At 43.3% G+C, this 13,341-nt stretch overlaps 1 protein-coding gene across 1 annotated transcript; it reads left to right on the forward strand.

The window, feature by feature from the left end:
* The first annotated feature begins 807 nt into the window (after positions 1 to 807).
* Positions 808 to 13,132, forward strand: LOC148191455 (uncharacterized). Its single transcript, XM_088101389.1, has 6 exons — positions 808 to 3,307; positions 3,398 to 4,314; positions 4,564 to 5,985; positions 6,088 to 6,464; positions 7,269 to 7,816; positions 12,564 to 13,132. The coding sequence occupies exons 1-6, from the start codon at positions 808 to 810 to the stop codon at positions 13,130 to 13,132; spliced, it is 6,333 nt and encodes a 2,110-aa protein (XP_087957515.1).
* Positions 13,133 to 13,341: the final 209 nt, after the last annotated feature.

A 13,341-nucleotide genomic window follows, 5' to 3' on the forward strand; every position in this document is an offset into this window, starting at 1 on the left:
GCGTTAGAAGAGGGAAAACAGTGGAAGCACCTCTACGAAGAAGCCAAAAGAGATAAGCGAGAGGCCCTGAAAAGACTGAGAGAAGCGCAGGTTCAGGTAGAAAAAGCGGGGCACGAGATGAAAGAAATGGCCGTGTCTTTTGAGTCAGATATGAGCCAGGAGCGTTGGAAGCTAGCAGAAGCAGAAGAAGAGCATCGAACCATGATAAAACAAATGGAGGAGTACATTGAGGAGCAAGAGGAAAGATGGAGGTCGACGGAGTTCGAAGAAAGGCATCAGGCTTTGGTAAAGCGAATGGAGGATCACATCGCCGAGCAAGAAGTGGTTGTGAGACATTGGAAGGAAAGTTTCTCCCAATTGGCGGCCTTGGCAAACGAAGCAATTGAAGACATCCCCAAGATGGTGTTGGACGCCGAAGCGAGCATTCATTTTTATAGCCCGCCGGAAGAGATAAAACTTTTTGTTAATCATTGTAAATGGTTGGTAGGCGAGATGAAATCCTTTATCGCTCGAGCTCGAGCGTGATGTATTTTGAGATCCTTGTGTCTCGTTTTCTTTATGCGATGTATTGAACTGAGTATTTTAATGAAAGATATGGAAGGTTTGTCTGGTATCAACTTGTATTGATTTCCATCAGTAATGTCATCGTGGTCTTGTGATTTCCACCTGTTACCAACATGCATCATGTTTTCTTTATTTCGTTCTCATCTAATTTAAAGTTAATCAAATAATAAAACAGTACAAGTGAGGAAAACAACGGCCAATTTTCCGCGACATCCCTACAGGACTCGAGCCAATTCAAGGATAATGGAAAGCTGGGAGGAGTCGCAAGAATCCATTAAAGCCGAAGTTAGCCAGTTGAAAGACCAGGTTGGCCAGATCTTGGCTGCCCTTGAATCCTTGAAGACTACTGCAGAGTCTTCGTCCGCACAGATCGGAGGAAATGCCCATTTTTATCCCCCGTTGTTGAACACCGCCAGCCAATCGATACCTTTCCCGCCATATGGGTTACCCCCAGGTTACACTCCTCCCGTAGGAGAATACTTAGAAACAGAGCATGCATCTTTCTCCTTTCCCACAACTGTCAATGTACCGCCAATCGGCACTCAGGGACCCGTCTCCGTGTCAGCTCCCATGGTGAGTGCACAAGGGAACGAAACAAACACAGTTGAAGGGACACGAGTAACTGCAATGCCGTACGTGGTCGCTAATCATGAATCTTCAGCTAGGGCCGCATCGCAAACCGCAGTGCATGGGAGAATCAGTGACCTTGAAGGAGCTAAAGGCAGGCTGGAGATTCTTGAGGAAAGATTGAGGGCCATTGAAGGGGTGGAAAGCTACGGCTTTGGAGATGTTGCAAGACTAAGCTTGGCCCCTGGTGTGAAAATACCGCATAAGTTCAAGGCGCCGGAGTTTGAGAAGTACAAGGGTAGTACATGCCCTAAAAGCCATCTGACCATGTATTGTAGAAAGATGGCTGCGTACGCCTATGATGACCCGCTACTCATCCACGTTTTCCAAGACAGTTTGGCTGGGGTGGCGCTAAACTGGTATACCCATTTAGAGCCCTCTAGAATTCGTTGTTGGGCGGATCTAGCTGACGCTTTTGTGAAACAATACGTATACAACACGCATGTTGCACCGGACCGTCTGCAGTTGCAAAATATGGGGAAGAGAGACAATGAAACTTTCAAGGAATATGCCCAACGGTGGAGAGAATTGGCCGCGCAAGTTGAGCCACCTTTGTTTGACAGAGAGATGGTGGCAATGTTTGTAAATACTCTTCAGCCGCCGTTTTATGAACATATGGTGGGGAACGTGTCCGTCAATTTCGCGGATGTCATCATAATTGGCGAAAGGATAGAAATTGGGCTGAAAAACGGGAAAATTGTGTATGGCCCGCCCGCAGCTACAAACTACAAAAAACCCGGTTTCAATCCGGGAAAGAAGAAGGAAGGGGAGGTGCATGCAGCCTCGATAATGCCTGCGTGGAGAGGTCAGGCTCCCACTCATGGTTATCGACCATACTTAGGCCAACCCCCCTATGCAGCTAACGCCTCGTTCGATCATCAAACTAGGCCACAACAACAACAAGGGTATTATCAACCACCGCGAGTCCCAACTGAAGCGTGGAGGGCCGGGGCAAACGCGGGTCCAAATATCAATGCGGGTCAAAACACCAACCCGAGAAAGAATCAATTTGTTAATTTCACCCCCATCCCTATGACTTACACGGAGTTGTTGCCTCAACTTGTAAAAAAGGGTTTGGTTGCCATTTGCCCGATGAAGCCTGTACAACCTCCATACCCAAGGGGTTATGATGCAGATGCCAAGTGTAGTTACCATGGAGGAGGTATTGGTCACTCAACCGAGCGGTGTGTGGCTTTCAAGTATAAGATACAGGCTCTAATCGACTCTGGTTGGCTAAAGTTTCAAGAAGATAAGCCTAGCATCGAGGATAACCCATTGTCCGGGCATGGGAGTACCTCGACGAACGCCATCGAGGCCGGAAAACAGGAGTTGATAAGGGATGCGAGTGAAATCCGGAGTTCTAGGAGGTTTATTTTCGAGGCGTTGTTAAAAGTGGGCCTAGTGAAAGGTGATTATGATATGGGTACATCATGTGCACTTCATCCAGATGCTGAGCACTCTATTGAAGAGTGTATTGAATTAGAAGATATTCTGCAAGACCTGCTTGACAGAAGTTTGATGCAAGTATGCCGCGAGGATAAAGAGGAAGAAGTGTTTGCACAAACTGGTGGGGAATCTGATGTAACTCTACCGGAACCGCTGGTGATACGTTTCAGTAGAACCACTCCTGCACCGATGACTGAAGAAAAACCGTCTGTGGTTATCTGTGTCCCATCCCCCTTTCCTTACAAAAATGAGAAAGCTGTCCCTTGGAGATATGGGGCATTTGCGTTAGGAGAAGGAAAGGGTGCTGACCCGGCCATTGAGAACATATCCGGCATCGGGGGAATGACGAGAAGTGGTCGAATCTTTACACCACCAGAGCTGACAAGAGAGGGAGCCAACAATAAGGAAGCAACAATGACCGCAAAAGCTAAGGAGTTCTTGAAAGGGAAGGGTGTACAAGAAAAAGAGACCCCTGACGAAGGAGAGAAGAGAGAGATATCCGAAGAAGAGGCTTGCGAGTTTTTAAAGTTCATACAACAGAGCGAGTACAAGGTGGTGGAACAGCTAAACCGCATGCCTGCCCGGATCTCCTTGTTAGAACTGCTCATGCATTCTGCATCTCACAGGAAGTTGTTAATGAAGATACTTAGTGAGGCCCATGTGGAGCAAGGTATTTCTCTGAACAAGTTTGAGGGCATTGTTGGCAATATCGTTGCTAATAATTACCTCACCTTTACCGATGAGGAGATACCTATTGAAGGCAGGGGGCATAACAAGGCTCTTCATGTCTCTGTGAAATGCCTGGATCACGTCATAGCGCGTGTCTTGGTGGACAATGGCTCCTCTTTGAACGTCATGCCAAAGTCAACATTGGAGAAGCTACCCTGTGACGGAATGCATATGAGGCCAAGCTCAATGATTGTGAGGGCGTTTGACGGTAGCAAGAGGGAAGTCATGGGCGAAATAGAGTTGCCGGTCCAGATTGGCCCATGTGTGTTTCAAATAACCTTCCAGGTCATGGATATCCTCCCAGCCTATAGTTGTTTATTGGGTCGCCCGTGGATCCATTCTGCAGGAGTTGTACCTTCCACACTGCACCAGAAACTGAAATATGTCATGGGAGATAAGCTAGTGATAGTTTCTGGAGAGGAGGATCTCCTTGTGAGTGGGCCATCCTCTGCCCGTTATATAGAAGCAGCCGAGGAAGCTCTCGAGACAGCTTTCCAATCATTGGAGATCGTGGGAAACACCTATGTGGAACCATTTCCAGTAAACCCATATCTGTCATGTGCCTCTATCATGGCGGCCAAGGTCATGCTGAAAGAAGGCTATAAGTACGGGAGCGGTTTAGGCAAGCACGGACAGGGGCGGACATCCCCATTGGAGGTGGTCGAGAACAAAAGCAGGTATGGCCTAGGGTACAAGCCCAGCAAGGGGGATAAGAAGAGGCTGATCGAGGAAAGGAGGGAGCGTAGTCTGGCTCGGATAGAACGACGGGAACCAAGGACGAGGAAGATTCACATTTGTGATATCAAGGAGAGTTTTCGCAGCGCTGGATGGGTGAACACTAGCCTTATAGCGGTCTTGGAAGAGGAAGATGGATCTGAAAGCTCGAACTTCGTGTGGGCTTGCTCACCAGATGCGCGGCTCAGCAATTGGAAGACTGTGGATTTACCTGTGATGTTTAATTCGAACGAAATGTAATATATTAATTGATCCTATCGCTTTACCCGGGGCTTTAGGATTCCTGACTTACGGGTTGACGCTTTTATTTTGCTTTCAGTGTGATATTTGAATCGTGTTTATCCTCATTTAGCCTCCTCCATCGTTTTTTTTGTTTATTTATTCTTTTTTCAAAAACTTAAATAATGCAGATATGACAATGAATATTTTGAAAATAACAATGTCGATATCCCTAATCTGGAGCACCCTGTCGATGATACGGAAGATGATTATGAAGATGGTTCGGAACCCTCTCCAGAACTAATGAGGTTAGTGGAACAAGAGTCTAAAGAAATAAAACCCTATCAGGAAGATGTCGAAATACTCAACTTGGGTGAGAAAGACGAGATAAAAGAAGTCAAGATCGGCACAACCATGAAAGAGGAAATAAGAGAAAGGTTGCGTGTCCTATTGAAGGAATTTAAGGACGTGTTTGCTTGGTCGTACAATGATATGCCCGGTTTGGATACCGATATCGTGCAGCATAAACTCCCTCTTAAGCCGGAATGCCTCCCGGTCAAACAGAAACTAAGGAGAATGAAGCCTGAGATGTCTTTGAAAATCAAGGAAGAGGTGCAGAAACAATTTGATGCAGGATTTTTGGCTGTGGCGAAATACCCGCAATGGGTGGCGAATATCGTACCAGTACCCAAGAAAGATGGCAAAGTTCGAATGTGCGTTGACTGCCGTGATTTGAATCGTGCAAGTCCAAAAGACAATTTCCCACTACCGCACATCGACACTCTAGTCGATAACACAGCCAAGTTTTCGCTATTTTCATTCATGGATGGTTTCTCAGGATATAATCAGATCAAAATGGCGCCAGAAGATATGGAAAAGACAACCTTTATCACGCTGTGGGGAACTTTTTGTTATAAGGTGATGTCCTTTGGGCTCAAGAATGCCGGGGCAACATATCAAAGGGCGATGGTGGCACTTTTTCATGACATGATGCACAAGGAAATCGAAGTTTACGTGGATGACATGATTGCAAAGTCTGAATCGGAAGAAGAGCACATTCTCAACTTGAAGAAATTATTTGAGAGATTGAGAAAGTATAAACTCAGGTTAAACCCCGCCAAATGCACGTTTGGAGTGAAATCTGGGAAATTGTTGGGTTTTGTGGTTAGCCAAAAGGGGATAGAAGTGGATCCTGATAAGGCGCGAGCGATAATAGAAATGCCTGCGCCTAGAACAGAAAAGGAGGTTCGAGGTTTTTTGGGTAGACTGAACTACATTGCTAGATTCATCTCCCAATTAACCGCTACGTGTGAACCAATGTTCAAGTTGTTACGAAAGGATCAAGCTGTGGTTTGGAACGAGGACTGTCAAGCCGCTTTTGAAAAAATCAAACGATACCTACAAGACCCTCCCGTATTACGTCCACCTGAGCCAGGAAGACCACTTATTTTGTATTTGACTGTGTTGGATAAGTCGATGGGTTGTGTGTTGGGTCAACACGATGAAGCTGGGAAGAAAGAGCACGCCATATACTACCTGAGCAAGAAATTCACAGACTGCGAACAAAGGTATTCGTCGTTAGAACGAACTTGTTGTGCATTGGCGTGGGCTGCTCATCGCTTAAGGCAATACATGTTGAGTCACTCAACCTGGTTGATATCCAAGGTGGACCCTATCAAGTTCATTTTTGAAAAGCCTGCTCTTACTGGAAGGATAGCTCGGTGGCAAATGCTATTGTCAGAATATGACATCGTGTATGTTACTCAGAAATCCGTCAAGGGGAGTGCGTTAGCAGAATACCTGGCTCATCAACCCATCAGCGATTATCAGCCAATGCAGCCCGAATTTCCCGATGAAGATATCATGGCTCTATTCGAAGAAGGTAGAAAAAACCGGGACGAAGAAACGTGGACATTATTATTCGACGGAGCCTCGAATGTGATGGGGCATGGCATAGGGGCAGTTCTCATCTCTCCAGAGCATCAGTACCTACCTATGACGGCAAGATTATGCTTTAATTGCACAAATAACATTGCAGAATATGAGGCCTGCGCTATGGGTATTCGGGCGGCAATAGAGTCCAAAGTGAAAATTCTGGATGTATATGGAGATTCAGCCTTAGTCATCCACCAGTTAAAGGGAGAGTGGGAAACTAGGGATTCGAAATTAATTCCTTACCAAGCTTACATCAGGGGATTAATGGAGTATTTCGACGTCATCACATTTAACCACATACCGCGGGAAGATAATCAATTAGCAGACGCTTTGGCTACTTTGTCTTCGATGTTTGAAGTTGACCAAGATACAGAATTACCAATGATTGAAATGAAGTGCCATGCAGAGCCAGCATATTGCCATTTCATCGAGGAGGAGGTAGATGGTAAACCTTGGTATTTTGATATCAAGCACTATCTTAAGACCCGAGAATATCCTGAGAAGGCATCTGAAAACGATAAAAGATCGTTAAGGAGGTTGGCTGGCAGCTTTATTTTAAATGGGGATATTTTATACAAGAGAAATCATGACATGGTTCTCCTCAGATGTGTGGATGCAAAGGAAGCCGAATTGATATTGAAAGAAGTGCACGAAGGTACATTTGGCACACACATGAATGGGCATTCAATGGCCAGGAAGATCTTGAGAGCTGGTTACTTCTGGTTGACCATGGAAAATGATTGTTGTACACACGTGAGGAAGTGCGAGAAATGTCAAATGTATGCAGACAATATCAATGTGCCGCCCACGACCTTGAACGTGTTGTCTGCACCGTGGCCATTTTCAATGTGGGGAATAGATGTTATCGGAGCTATAGAGCCAAAAGCGTCAAATGGGCACCGTTTCATACTAGTCGCGATCGATTACTTCACCAAGTGGGTTGAGGCTGCTTCTTATGCCAACGTGACTAGAAAAGTGGTGACCAAATTCATAAAAAAGGAGTTGATCTGCAGATACGGGTTACCTAACCAGATTATCACTGATAATGCCACCAACCTAAACAACCAGATGATGGCGGAATTATGTGAGGAGTTCAAAATTCATCATCTCAATTCTTCCCCTTACCGTCCAAAGATGAATGGGGCAGTAGAGGCTGCTAATAAGAATATCAAGAAAATTGTGCAAAAGATGGTAGTCACCTATAAAGATTGGCACGAAATGCTTCCTTTTGCTTTGCATGGATATCGTACATCAGTACGAACGTCAACTGGGGCAACACCTTTCTCGCTCGTGTATGGCATGGAAGCGGTACTTCCATTTGAGGTGGAAATCCCATCTCTACGAGTTTTAATGGAAACCCAATTGGAGGAAGCTGAGTGGGTTCAAACTCGGTTTGACCAACTCAATCTCATTGAAGAAAAGAGACTAACAGCGGTGTGCCACGGACAATTGTACCAAAGAAGAATGAAAAAGGCTTTCGACAAAAAGGTGCGCCCAAGGGAGTTCCACGAAGGCGAACTGGTGATAAAGAAGATTTTGCCTATACAAAAGGATCACAGAGGCAAGTGGACCCCAAACTATGAAGGACCATTTGTAGTAAAAAAGGCATTCTCTGGAGGGGCACTAATCCTCACAAGGATGGATGGAGAGGAGTTACCTTTACCGGTTAATTCTGATGCGGTAAAAAAGTTTTACGCATGATGATTCCGCGATAGGGGATGCCACTAAGGGATATTAACACTGTTTTTGAATTATGTTGTATTCTGTGTTACTTCATTCAATAAATACCATACGGTTTTATCCATTATTCAACTTTTCCGATTTTTCTTTCGACACGATTCATGTCGCACTGGGTTTTAAAGTAAAGTAAGGAAAAAGAAAGTGATAATAATTAAAGCATCACAGGTATATCCATCGAGCACGAACTCGTTCCTGAGGGATGTCGTAAAAAAAAAATAATAAATAAAAAAAAAGACACATGTTGAATTCGTTGTCAATAATGTCTGCCGAGGGCATAGTACTTTCGAAAAGCAAAAGCAAACAAAGTTTTGAAAAATGCTAGTGTTGAGTCTTTTCTTGATTCATAGTAACTAGTGTTCTTTTCCTACTGAAGCGTCTGCATTCATACTACTTGAACCCCTAGCTTTCTCGTTCCCCTTTAAAATAGAGGATTGTCATGAATATAATACTGGGGCAGCTTTCATCAGGATACGCGTACCCAATGATCCGTCGATCGGGGAGAAAAATAAGAAAAAAGAAAGAAAAAAAAAGAAAAAGAAATTAAGTTGATTTGTCAATCGCTGCAGAGTTTCACTTCAGGTTTAAGGTTGGGGGAAGTAGGGCGAGCAAGCTTCAGAATGACGTGTGGCCATTTTTCTTCACTCAAGTGATAAAAGAAATTTATCCAGTTGCACCCTCTTTGAGCCGTAAGTTATAACTGTTTTTCTTCATCACCCTCAACAAGAATCATTAGCATATCGATGTCAATCCAAAGGAACGTCAGGGGCATCCAAGTCAAGGAGAAGATTTGTGGGAAAAGATAAATGAAAAAAGAAAAGTTTCAAAAAGGGTCACAGTAGAGGCAACGAGACGAATGAAGAAAAAAAAACCAAAGAAAAAAAAAACAACAAAAACAAAAAACAAAACAAAAATGATGAAAAATAAAAGGACGTCCGAAGTTCCAAACTCCTAGAGACAGTTGACTCGACACATTGCAGATGATTCTTGTTAAGACAATTCGACCGTCAAACACTTATTTGGGCCTTCATTATCCGTTTCTTTCAAAACCCTTTGACCTTTAGCCACGGTACAAGCCAATTAAAGTCCACGCCGACTGAAGAATGTTTGTCCTGATTTTTCTCATGAACTTAACTCTGGAACGAAATGATGTGGTGAATGACACAATCACTAGAAGAAGAGAAATACAGCATAAAGGAAAAATGAAAAAATATAATGTGAAGTCTTCCCGTCAAGAAAGAATCGTCAAACTAGGGCATTCCTCCCTACCTAGACCTGTCCACCTCTCCAAATCACATTTATTGTGCACAGCAAAGTTGGGGCAGGCTTGTAAGCCTTGATTGTTGAAATATTAACGACATCCACAAAACCATCATCCACAAAACCATCATCCACAAAACCATCATTCACAAACCGTCATTCAGCCATCCACTTTTCATAACCATTTCTCACACTTTCTCGGGTTCAAGCTAGTTTGGATGGCAAAACAGCGATAAAGGGAATTTGAACCAATAGTTACACTATTTTCCTCTTCATCAAAGGGCTCACCATTTCTCGACATTATTTTCAATGAATGCATTTTGAATGTACATCGAGTTTGATGACAATATTGACAACGGGTTCCAAACATGGAATTTCCAAAAAAAATAAAATAAAATAATAACAAATAATGAAAAAACAGAAAGAAAGAAAAGAAAAAGGAGAGCAAGAGAAAAGAACGAAATAAAGGTCTCATGTGTTTATGCACTCATGCACCCTCGTGGCATTACATCATACATTTCATGAGAAGTAAGGAAAAACGTTTGAAAAATCCTTAAGGGGAAAGAGAAATAGTGAAAGTTTAACACAACCTTTGCTTCTAAGTCTCTTCAATGATCGGCTCAGTATCTACTGATGTTTCAAAAATTTGAATACAGGTTTTCCTTCTACGACGGCACTCCTCTGTAGGACAATCGTCGAAGCTATGATTACACCTCATTCATTCATCCATAGGGTTGTTACACCCTCCACGAGGTTGTTACACCTCATTCACTCATCCATAGGGTTGTTACACCCTCCACGAGGTTGTTACACCTCATTCATTCATCCATAGGGTTGTTACACCCTCTACGAGGTTGTTACACCTCATTCACTCATCCATAGGGTTGTTACACCCTCCACGAGGTTATTACACCTCATTCATTCATCCATAGGGTTGTTACACCCTCCACGAGGTTGTTACACCTCATTCATTCATCCATAGGGTTGTTACACCCTCCACGAGGTTGTTACACCTCATTCACTCATCCATAGGGTTGTTACACCCTCCACGAGGTTGTTACACCTCATTCATTCATCCATAGGGTTGTTACACCCTCCACGAGGTTGTTACATCTCATTCATTCATCCATAGAGTTGTTACACTCTCCACGAGGTTATTACACCTCATTCATTCATCCATAGAGTTGTTACACTCTCCACGAGGTTATTACACCTCATTCATTCATCCATAGGGTTGTTACACCCTCCACGAGGTTGTTACACCTCATTCATTCATCCATAGGGTTGTTACACCCTCCACGAGGTTGTTACACCTCATTCATTCATCCATAGGGTTGTTACACTCTCCACGAGGTTGTTACACCTCATTCATTCATCCATAGGGTTGTTACACCCTCTACGAGGTTGTTACACCTCATTCATTCATCCATAGGGTTGTTACACCCTCCACGAGGTTGTTACACCTCATTCATTCATCCATAGGGTTATGACGACCTCCATGAGGTCTGCACACCTCAAATCTCTTAGCCTTGTTCTTTTTGTTTTAATTTCTCTGTTGTTCCTTGTTCATTTTAAAGTCCAGACGAAATTAGTATTTCTATCTTTACTTAGCTTTTACTCCAATAATACGAAAATATCAAATTTTCATATTATCCGGTAATATCTAAGTAAAGAGGGGCAGCTGTCAACACCTAATTTCGTCCGGATTGACTAAATAATAGGTCGCTTCTTACGTTGTCCCATTCTATGTAATTTTTCTTGTATTGTTTTTCTTTCATTCTTTATTTTTATCTTATTTGGTTATTTATTTATTTTATTATTTTTTTTTTATTTTTTAAGTTTACTTTATTATATTATATTACTTTATATTTTTTCTTTTCTTCCATTATTATTCTATTTTATTTTACTTTATTTTATTATTATTTTAATTCTATTTTCGTTATAATATGTATTATTACTATTTTGTTTCTTCTTACATTATTTCTATATTAGTTTATTTTACTATATTTTATTTAGTCTTTTTTTTAAAAAAAAAAAAAAAATTTAATTTAAAAAATAGAAATAAAAAATAAAAAATCCTAGGGTCAATGAAGCTGCCCCTCCTACAACGCAAAGCGTCAGGCAATGCTTACCATCCTGCGACACACAGTTATGCTTAAAATGAGCACATTCAGTGACAGCGTGAAAAAGTCTTGCTTCCTTTTACTGAAATTTGTTACGTAAGACTACAAGCATACATCAAAGGGGAAGATTTTTCGAACGAGCTTCTGCAACTAATACAGTGAAGACATGAAGAAAAAGAAAAAAACAAAAGGAAGATCCCAGAGGATAGGCCAGAGCTCCCAGGAAGCAGAGGAGACAGAAGTTTGGGTTGGCTTTTGAAAATCGTTTCATCACAGTCATTAAAAAGGGAGGGAGAGAATCATTTTGCCTTCACCTTCACCTTGGCTGCCATCCGGAACCGTAGTGCACATTCAACCTAACGTTTCTGGGCGTGTAAGAACATTTTGGTAATCCAAAGAAGATTCGGTCTAAGAGAGCCAGGGGACTAAAACCGGACGGAAGAGTCTTGAAGCCGCGAAGGTAAGTCTTCGTATTCCCAAGCTTTTTGGTCATGCTCCTCGTAGATATGCTTTCCTTATGCATGCTGAGAGATGAATGATTGATGTTCCACCAATGTATATGGTTGCATTTGCTTGCTTTCCTCTGTTAATCAAAACTGCACCCAAAATGCAGTTTCAGCGCCTGCAAATTTCGTCTATTTAACTAACAAGAGAAGATAGGCATACACTTTCCTAACATCAACACTCCATACCCCTTTGTTACCCAGAAAACGTGCAAGTAAAGAGTAAACTGGATTAGCAAATGCATTTTCATAAAGCAAAACAGAAGGCAGAAATAACTTTTCTATCTAACAAGATCTCCCTCAACCCGAGTTATAGTGTCGGCCGCAACTACCTTCCATCATCCTTCACCTGTATCAAAGAGAATAAAAATCACAGATCCCATGCCAATACGCTCAAAGTTTGCCTCTGTTATATCCAACACATTCAAACAAGGGTGACAGATTAATATTTCAGCTGCATCGCTAGTTCAACATCCTTGAGTTCATTGACTCCATCACCAAGCACCAAAAACTATGTTATCACCAGCCTGTAATACACCTATCTAATTAGTCCACTCCCTCAAGATTTCTAGGTTACAACATTCATCAGACTAATTCCAAAAAAGAAAAGAGGCCACCACTGTTTCAGACAAAACAGACATCCATCGTTCTTAATCTTAGAAGACAAAACATCCAAACTAATCAGTAAATTTCAGAGAGAATGAAAGAAGGAAAGTGGTGGCGCCGGTGAGGGAAGGAGCTCCGGCGAGGGCAACTGGGCGCGGCGGTTATGGCAGAAGAGGAGATCTGACAGAACGGCCCGTGGCGGCCTCGGTGGCGGCACTTTCTGCCTCTTTGGTGGCGGCGTCCGTGGTAGAAGAGAAGGAGAGGAGAAGCTTGGCGCGACAACCGAAAGGATATGCGGCGGCCATCGGCGCACTGGCGGCGGCCAGTCCTGGTGGAGGTGAGGAGGGTTACCATTTTCGAAGCAGGAAGAGAGGGAAGGCAGTGGTGCCGCGGCGGCAGTCCTCCTGGTGGCGCCTGAGGTCGCGGTTGATGCCGAGATCAGTAGAGGGCGTCTTTCGTTGGGACTTGAAGAAGCAACGGCGGAGGTGGGCGCTTCCGGGTTCCCTTGTTCAGAGAGAAGAAGATCCTGGGTCTCAGAGAAGAATGGAGTGTTTAGAAGAATGGAAGAAACCCTTGCTGATTGAAAGGAAAGGCCTTAGGCCTGTTTTTCGGAAACAACACTCTCTAAAAAAAAACAAACAAAAATAAAAATAAAGGTCCTTTCTTCTTCGCGTAATCCCTACATCGCACCCGTGCACCCCCCACACCTCCCTGGGCCAGTGCTGGGCCATACCCAAAACGAAACCAAACAAAGTTGTTTCTGTTCCCCCTGTTTTCCTTTTCACGCCCCCTGTCCGTCTGGGCTTAGGCCCAGTTCGCTGTTAAAAATAAAATTAGTTTGGGCACCTCCGTTATCA

Source organism: Vigna umbellata, chromosome 11 (assembly GCF_029865625.1).
Source record: "Vigna umbellata cultivar VRB3 chromosome 11, Vumbellata_1.0, whole genome shotgun sequence".
Taxonomy (NCBI): Eukaryota; Viridiplantae; Streptophyta; class Magnoliopsida; order Fabales; family Fabaceae; genus Vigna; species Vigna umbellata.